Source organism: Colobus angolensis, unplaced genomic scaffold, assembly GCF_000951035.1.
Source record: "Colobus angolensis palliatus isolate OR3802 unplaced genomic scaffold, Cang.pa_1.0 Scaffold66, whole genome shotgun sequence".
Classification (NCBI taxonomy): Eukaryota; Metazoa; Chordata; class Mammalia; order Primates; family Cercopithecidae; genus Colobus; species Colobus angolensis.
The window spans coordinates 1,834,526-1,842,579 of NW_012120265.1; the positions used below are offsets into that span (position 1 = coordinate 1,834,526).

General features: G+C 54.7%; 1 protein-coding gene across 1 annotated transcript in view; it reads right to left on the reverse strand.

Moving 5' to 3' along the window:
- Positions 1 to 8,054, reverse strand: part of JAK3 (Janus kinase 3) — a 22,400-nt gene that overhangs the window by 1,608 nt on the left and 12,738 nt on the right. The window contains exons 14-23 of the mRNA XM_011925769.1: positions 7,793 to 7,920; positions 6,953 to 7,085; positions 6,723 to 6,874; positions 6,443 to 6,593; positions 4,670 to 4,809; positions 4,399 to 4,588; positions 3,609 to 3,733; positions 3,156 to 3,328; positions 2,444 to 2,561; positions 2,049 to 2,159 (exon numbers count right to left, since the gene is read on the reverse strand). Of these exons, the coding sequence (XP_011781159.1) occupies positions 2,049 to 2,159; positions 2,444 to 2,561; positions 3,156 to 3,328; positions 3,609 to 3,733; positions 4,399 to 4,588; positions 4,670 to 4,809; positions 6,443 to 6,593; positions 6,723 to 6,874; positions 6,953 to 7,085; positions 7,793 to 7,920 (1,421 nt within the window). The remainder of the gene's footprint in view (positions 1 to 2,048; positions 2,160 to 2,443; positions 2,562 to 3,155; positions 3,329 to 3,608; positions 3,734 to 4,398; positions 4,589 to 4,669; positions 4,810 to 6,442; positions 6,594 to 6,722; positions 6,875 to 6,952; positions 7,086 to 7,792; positions 7,921 to 8,054) is intronic.

Consider the following 8,054-nt stretch of genomic DNA (forward strand, 5'->3'; position numbering starts at 1 on the left):
AAAAAAAAAAAAAAAAAAAACCACCTCTCCCCTGATGCCCTCCTTCGCTCATCTCCATCCCTCCTTGCCTCATTTGTTCCAGGCAGTCACACCTGCCTCCATCGCACTGGTGCTTAAACGCACCCAGCTCATTCCCTCCCCAAGGCCTTTGTTCCTTCTGTGTCTCCCACTGGAAATTTCTTCTCCTAGCTTTACTCGTGGGTAGGCTTCTCCTCCTTCCAGCATTGCCCCTCTAAGAGGCCCTCTTTGACCACCCCCACCCCACCATTTCCGTCTGTTCATCTCTTTCAAGGCACTTATCATTACCAGAATTTTGTTTTTTTGTTTCGTTTTGTTTTGTTTCGAGACAGGGTGTCACTCCGTTGTCCAGGCTGGAGTGCAGTGGCACAATAATGGCTCACTGCAGCCTTGACCTCCTGGGCTCAAGCAATCCTCCTGCCTCAACCTCCCTAGTAGCTGAAACCACAGGTGCATGTCACCACACCGGCTAATGCTTGTACTATTGTAGAGACAGGGTCTCACTATGTTGCCCAGGCTGGTTTGAACTCCTGGGCTCCAGTGATCCTTCTGCCTCAGCCTCCCAAAGTGTTGGGATTACAGGCATGACCCATCGCACCCAGCCTAGAATGTTCTTATCAGCTTCTGCTAGTTACTGGGGGGACAGGGTTCTCTCCCCATCTGGGTCTTTAGCACCCAACAAGTCCTGGCACACAGCTGGCACTCAATAAATGTTTTCGGCCTGAGCGAATTAATTTATCAATGACCAACTGCATGTCAGACACTTCCACAAAAGTTACGATTATATGATTATAAACCATGAGAGGGTGGGATGTGGTGGCTCACATTTGTAATCCCAGCGCTCTGGGAGGCCAGAGCAGGAGGATCACTTGAGCCCAGGAGCTCAAGACCAGCCTGGGCAACACAGAGAGACCCTATCTCTAAAAAAAATTTTTTTTTAATTAGCCAGGCACAGTGGCTCATGCCCGTAAATCCTAGCACTTTGGGAGGCCATGGTAGGAGGATCACTTGAGTCCAGGAGTTCAAGACCAGCCTGGGCAACATAGCGAGACCCCGTCTCTAAAAAACAAATTATTTTTATTTTATTTATTTATTTATTTTGAGATGGAGACTCCCTCTTTTGCCCAGGCTGGAGTGCAGTGGCATGATCTCAGCTCACTGCAACTTTCCCCTCCCAGGTTCAAGCAATTCTCCTGCCTCAGCCTCCCAAGTAGCTGGGATCACAGGCACCCACCACCACACACGGGGAATTTTTGTATTTTTAGTAGAGACAGGGTTTCACCATGTTGGCCAGGCTGGTCTCGAACTCCTGACCTCAGGCGGTCTGACTGCCTCAGCCTTCAAAAGTGCTGGGATTACCAGCTGTGAGCCACCACACCTGGCCAAAATTATTTTTAAATTAGTCAGGCATGGGGGTGTACACCTGTAGTCCCAGCACTTTGGGAGGCCGAGGAAGGAGAATCACTTGAGCCCACAAGTTCAAGACCAGCCTGGACAACATAATGAGACCGCCCCCATCTCTAAAAAATTATTTTTAAATTAGCCAGGCATGGTGGTGTACACCTGTAGTCCCTGCTACTACAGACGCTGAACTAGGGGGATCACTTGAACTCAGGAGATGGAGGTTGTAGTGAGCTATAATTGTATAATTGTGCCCCAGCCTGGGCAACAGAGTGAGCCCCCATCTCTCAAAAAAAAAAAAAAACCATGAACGTCACCAACATTTACGGAGCATCGACTGTGTGCTCGGCTTTGAGCTGAGCCCTCATAGGCACAGGTGTTCAGGAGTCTGATCTTCCCTCACGCTATAAGGCGTTACTATTCTCATTTTGGAAAAGGGTAAACTGAGGCTCTGAAAGTGCTCTGACTTGCCTCACGGTGAGAGAGTAGCCAAGTGGGGGTCAGGATCCTCATCAGCCTCACACTCTAGCCTCTCCTCTCAGTCCAGAGACTCAGGCGCCAGCTGGCTTGCCCGAGACCCCGGCCCAATCTACAGACTGGGAAACTGAAGCTGGCCCTGCGGCGCTCACCTCAGCAGGGCAGGCAGGAGGCGCTGGCAGCCTCTGGCCCTCCTCCAGCAGTTCCAGGAGGCGGCAGAGGGCGGGGACATCCCGCTCACATCCCATCATCCGCAGAAACTCCTGGAGTCAAGGAGGAGCGCATGTGGTGGGGGAGGGGCCTCCGTGGGTGGAGGGGGAGGGGCCACCCGTGGTGTGGGGAGGGGCCACCTGTGATGGAGCGGGGAGGGGCTGCCTGCACCGTGAAGGGGTCAGAAAAGTGAGGTAGGGTCCTCCCCACTGAGGCCTATGATGCTGGGACCAGGTGACCCCATGCTAAAGAGGGACGCAGGCGCAGACAGGTTGGAGACTGGCCACGAGGAGCGTGGAGGGAGAAGGAGGCTGGGGGCCCACGGGAGCCGACTCACGGCCGAGGGGCTGCAGCTTTTGTCGCAGTAGGTGAAGAGCTCGTACAGGACGACCCCGAAGCTCCAGACGTCTGACTGGCGAGAGAAGATGTTGTCCGAGAGGGATTCGGGGGCATACCTGGAGAGGGGACAGGGAGGTCTTGAGATTCGAGAGTGGAGAAAAGACAGGAAGAGGGGGGCAGCCTTGGAATGGGGAACTGGTCAGGGTAGGTGGGGACTGTGAGCAGGTCAGTCCCGTCTCCAGGGTCTCGGTTTCCCTGGCTGTGGGATGGGCGGATTCTCCAGTCCTGGGAGGTGCCTGGGAAGAGCCAAGGGGAGGGGGCGGGGCCAGCGTGGAGGGGCAGAGATGGGGCGGAGCCAGAGCCGAGGGGGAGGGGCCAGAACTGGGGGAAGGGCGGAACTAAGAGGGGGCCAGCACTGAGGGGCGGAGCCAGGGTGCTGGAGGGGTGGGGCTCTGATGCTTGGGCGGGGCGAGAGCTGAAAGAAGGGCGGAGCTAAGGCTGGGGGCAGCTGACAGCAGGGCAGCAGGAGACGGAGGAGCTCGTGCTGTTGAGGGGGCGGGGCTCTGGGGAGTGGGAGGGGCCAAAGCTGGAGCGGCGGAAGGGCGGGGCTGAGGCTGGGGAACAAAGCAGCGGCAGGGGGCGGGGCCATGGCTGGGGGAGGAGCCAGAGCCGTGGGGAGTAGGGGCGGACCCTGGGCGCGGGTTCCCCACCAGAAAATGGGACTCTGGCCCGGCTCGCGGACCACGTAGTAGTCTTTGTCAAGCGGCAGCAGCTTAGCTAGGCCGAAGTCAGCGATCTTGACGTGTGCCTCGCTCTCCACCAGGATGTTTCGGGCGGCCAGGTCGCGGTGCACGCAGCGGCGGGAGCCCAGGTACTCCATGCCCTGTGGGCGGGCGGTGTGAGAGTGCAGAGACGATCCCAGGATAATGTGACAGGCACCCCAAGCCTGACCTGGATTCTAATCCTAACCCAGACCCCAACTCTAACCCTACCCTCGAGCCATCCTTCACTGAAGTTCTGATCCTGAGCCCTAAGCCAACCCCACCACCCCCGAGACCTGAACCCCAAACTTCACTCGTCAGCCTTCACCGCGACCTCCACGCAGACCCCTGCCCAGGCCGAGCCAGCTGAATCCCCACAAGTCCCGGAGCGTCCCCTCGCACCTTGCAGATCTGCGAGGAGTACAGCAGGAGGCGGCTGGCATCGAGGCGTGCGCGGTGCCGCTGCAGGAAGTCGCGCAAGCAGCCGCTGGGCAGGTACTCCATGACCAGCCGCAGGCTCTGGCGGCCTGGAGAAGGCAGGAGCTGTCACAGCAGGGCCCAACTGTGCTCCTCCCCTCATTCTTCCCCTGTTTCACAGTGGGACCTTGTGTCCCTCTCGCCCTCAGTTTTGCTGACTGTAATATGGGAACCGCGACAATTACACATTGCTAATATCTCTTGAGTACTTTCTACAGCATACATTGATGTGTTTATATATCACGGCCAGGCGTAGTGGCTCACGCCTGTAATCCCAGCACTTTGGAAGCCTCTCTTGAGGTCAGGAGATCAAGACCAGCCTGGCCAACATGGTGAAAATCCATCTCCACTAAAAACATAAAAATTAGCTGGGTGCGGTGGCACGCTCCTGTAATCCCAGCTACTCAGGAGGCTGAGGCAGGAGAATCACTTGAACCTGGGAAGCAGAGGTTGTAGTAAGCCGAGATTGAGCCACTGCATTCCAGCCTGGGTGACAGAGTGAGACTCCGTCTCAAAACAAACAAACAACAACAACAAAGTAAATATCACAATGACCCATTTTTCAGCTGGAGAAACTGAGGCTCAGAGAAGTTGAATCTGGATCAATCAATAATCAAGTTCCCAGCCTACCTAAAGTGGCCTGGCAGGAAGGTAAGAATATGCACTTTGAAAAGCACCCATACGTCTCGGTTCACTCATCTGGGACCTGGCTCACCCGGGCCGTAGCTGACACCACGATACTTGACAATGAAATCACTGTGCAGTGCTTTGAGGATCTGAATCTCCCGCTGGAAGTCCCTCTGCTGGTCTGGCCCGCTGTGCTGCAGCTGTTTCACGGCCACCAGGGCACCTGTGTTGTCACCTAGCGGGTCATAGCGGCACAGCTCCACACTGCCAAAGTTGCCCTGGGGGATAGCAGGACTGGTGTCCAGGCATCTGGATGCTGCTCTGCCCTCTCCAACCCATCCTGGCCCTGCCCACCTTACCTTGCCCAGCTGTGAGATGTACTTGAGGTGTCTTTCCTCGAAGATCGTGGGGTCTTGGCAGGCATAGAGCTGGGCACCATTCCACAGCCCATCACGAGGTGCCAGGGCACCAGGTGTGGGGTCTGAGAGGAGCTCATAGTCTGGGGTGGGGGCATGGGCAGTGGTAAGCAGCACCTCTCATCCTGGGCCCCCCTCCTGAGTTGACTTGCTGTGCAACCTCCATCTGCATGTTGACCCTCTCTGTGCACTATGGCAGGGCCATTGCAAGCCAAAGGAGACTGGAAAAAGTTGTCTCCCACCCCATCCCAGGCAAAGGAAGCCTCCTTGTGCAGTGCACACCCTGTGCAACTCCGCATGGCTACAAAGATGGAGGATATAATGAGAACTCATTTCCCCAGTTCCACTGCTATGAAATGTGGCCACATGACTGAGCTCAGGCTGATGGACAAGATATGCTGGGTGCCCCTCCAGTCCTGGCCCATGGAAACCTAGTATGGGGCCCTCCACACTCTCTCTTTTATCCACAAAGGATCCAACAGAGACCCAACACCAGAGGTAAGTGCAGCCACAAGGTGAGAGGTTCCTGTGGGCCTGGACACCCTCATCGAATGAAGATTAAATATCACACTGGGCATGGTTGTGTGTGCCTGTAATCCCAGCTACTTGGGAGAGACTAAGGCAGGAGGATTGTTTGAGCCGGTAATTCAAGACCAGCCTGGGGAACATAGCAAGACCCCATCACAAAAAAAAAAAAAAAAAAAAAAATCCAGCCAGGTGTGGTGGCTCACGCCTGTAATCCCAATACTGGAGGCTGAGGTGGATGGATCTTTTTGAGACCGGGAGTTTAAGACTAGCTCGGCCAACATGTCAAAACCCTGTCTTTACTAAAAAATACAAAAATGTAGCCATGTTTGTTGGCACACCCCTATAATTCTAGCTACTTGGGAGTCTGAGGCACGAGAATTGCTTGAACCAGGGAGGTTGCAGTGAGCCAAGATCGTACCACTGCACTCCAGCCTAGGTGACAGAGGAAGATGCTGTCTCAAAAATATAAAATAAAATAAAATAAAAATGCATACAGGCATGCATCACCATGACTGGCTAAATGTTTTTTTCTTTTTTTTTTGAGAGCTGGAGTTTTGCCATGTTGCCCAGGCTGGTCTGGAACTCCTGGGCTCAAGTGATACACCTACCTATAGCTGGAACTACAGGCATGAGCCACTGCACCCAGCCAAACATTTTTTTAAAAGAATAAAATGGGCTAGGCATGGTGGTTCAAGCCTGTAATCCCAGCACTTTGGGAGGCCGAGGCGGGAGGATCACTTGAGGTCAGGAGTTCGAGACCAGCCTGACCAATATGGTGAAACCCCACATCTACCAAAAATACAAAAATTAGCTGGGCACGGTGGCATGCACCTGTGATCCCAGCTACTTGGGAGTCTCAGGCAGGAGAATCGCTTGAACCAGAGGTTCAAGGAGGCAGAGGTTGCAGTGAGCCGAGATTGTGCCACTGCACTCCAGCCTGGGCAACAGAGCGAGACTCTGTCTCAAAAATAAATAAATACATACATAAATAAAATATCATCATGTTGAACCTTGAACTGAGGGGACTGTTTGTTACAGCAGCCATTGAAGCTCACACTGACTGTCACAGTCACCAATCCTTCCAACCTTGCCAGACACACAAGACATGGCCTGCTGCAAACCACACTCCTTCCCCTGGGCCTAAGATGACATCACACCCCTTCCTACCCAACCCAGCCCAGCGGGCACCTGAAGAGATGAGGCTGTTGAGGTCACGAATGACGGCTCGGAAGGAGGGCCTCTGGACCGGCTCATAGGCCATGCACTGTTGAATCAGCAGGGCCAGCTCTGTCCACTTGGGGGCCGGCAGCTGCTGCCGGTCCTCATAAAATTGGAGTTTCTGAGGGTGAGAGGAGGAGTTAGTAATCCCCATCCCACCAGATGCACCCCAATCTCCCCAAACTGGATATCAGTCTACCCTCTATCAAAGTAGGGGCTCAGAGACCAATGCCAGGTGAGGGACTCTGACCTTAGCAGGATCCAGGGCACTGATGGGCATGGTGACGCCACTAAACACCTCCCAGACGGTGGCACCGAAGCCCCACTTGTCAGCTTCCAAGCTAAGTGTCTGGGCCTCCCGAAGACACTCGGGAGCCACCCAGGGGATCCTGTCGGTGAGCACTGAGGAATGGAAGTGGGATCAGGCATCCACTTCCTTACCCTGCTCAGCCCCTCCCTCCTCCACCTCCAGGAACTTACTCTCCAGGCTTAACACAGCGGGGCTGACCCCAGGGTCACTCAGCTTGATGAAGGGCGGGCTCCCATCAGCCCCCTCCCGAGCCAGGAGCACCTTCCGGGCAGAGACATTGCCATGGGGGAGGCCTTTGTCCTCCTAAGGGGGCCAGGCATAGGGAAATGCCAGGGAGGGTTTGATGAATGAAGAGTCTGTTTGGCAAACTCCTATACATCCTTCAAAGCCCATTTGGTACTGCTCAGACATGCTCCAGCATCATCCCTGACTCCTGACATCCTGTCTTGCCCCTCTAGTTCACCCCCTACACTGACCTGGCTATGTCTCTCCCCTTCTCAAACACCACCCCATCCTGTGACTCCCCAGTGCCTTTGACACAAAGTGAAGCTCCTCAGCCTGGCATTCAAGGCCCTTGCTCAAGCTTCCAGTGAACTTCCCTTCCACACTTGCACCCTGGTCTCCTGCCAACAGAACTGCCTGATAGACCCCAGGGGATGCAACACACTATCTAGCCTGCAGGCCTTTGCCTAGGCTGTTCCCACAGCCTGACGTGCCTGCCTTCCTTTCTTCTCTTGATGAACTTCTACTCAATCTTCAAGGCCCTATCTCCAGTGTTCCTTCTTCTAGGAAGCCTTTCTCCGTGCCCAGCCTTATCATTCACTACAGCCCCTGACATCCATAAATGACTTGTTGTCTTCTAGTGTTCTCACAACCTCAACCTAAAATGCCCTCCCCTTGAACACTTACCAAACTCCTATGCATACTACAGAGCCCACTCCCAATTCCTCTTCCACCCAGAGAAAGCCTTCCCTGGGAATGGAGGGTGGAGCAGGCAGAGGAGCACTCACCAGATAGTTGAGGGCGTAGGCCAGCTGTTTGACCACCTGCAGCTTCCAGCTGGCTGGCACCAGGTGGCCACGTTTTCGCAGATATGTGTCTATCGCCCCCAGGTGTACAAATTCCTGCACCATGGTGCCTGGTTGGCAGCAGGGAAAGGTGGGGTTGGGAGACTGAACTGCACCTGTGTTGAGCAGGTTCTGCCAACACCCTGGCTCTCAGGGTCTCTCAAACTCTCATCTCTGTTCCCTCCCCTGCTACCTCTGTTCATAC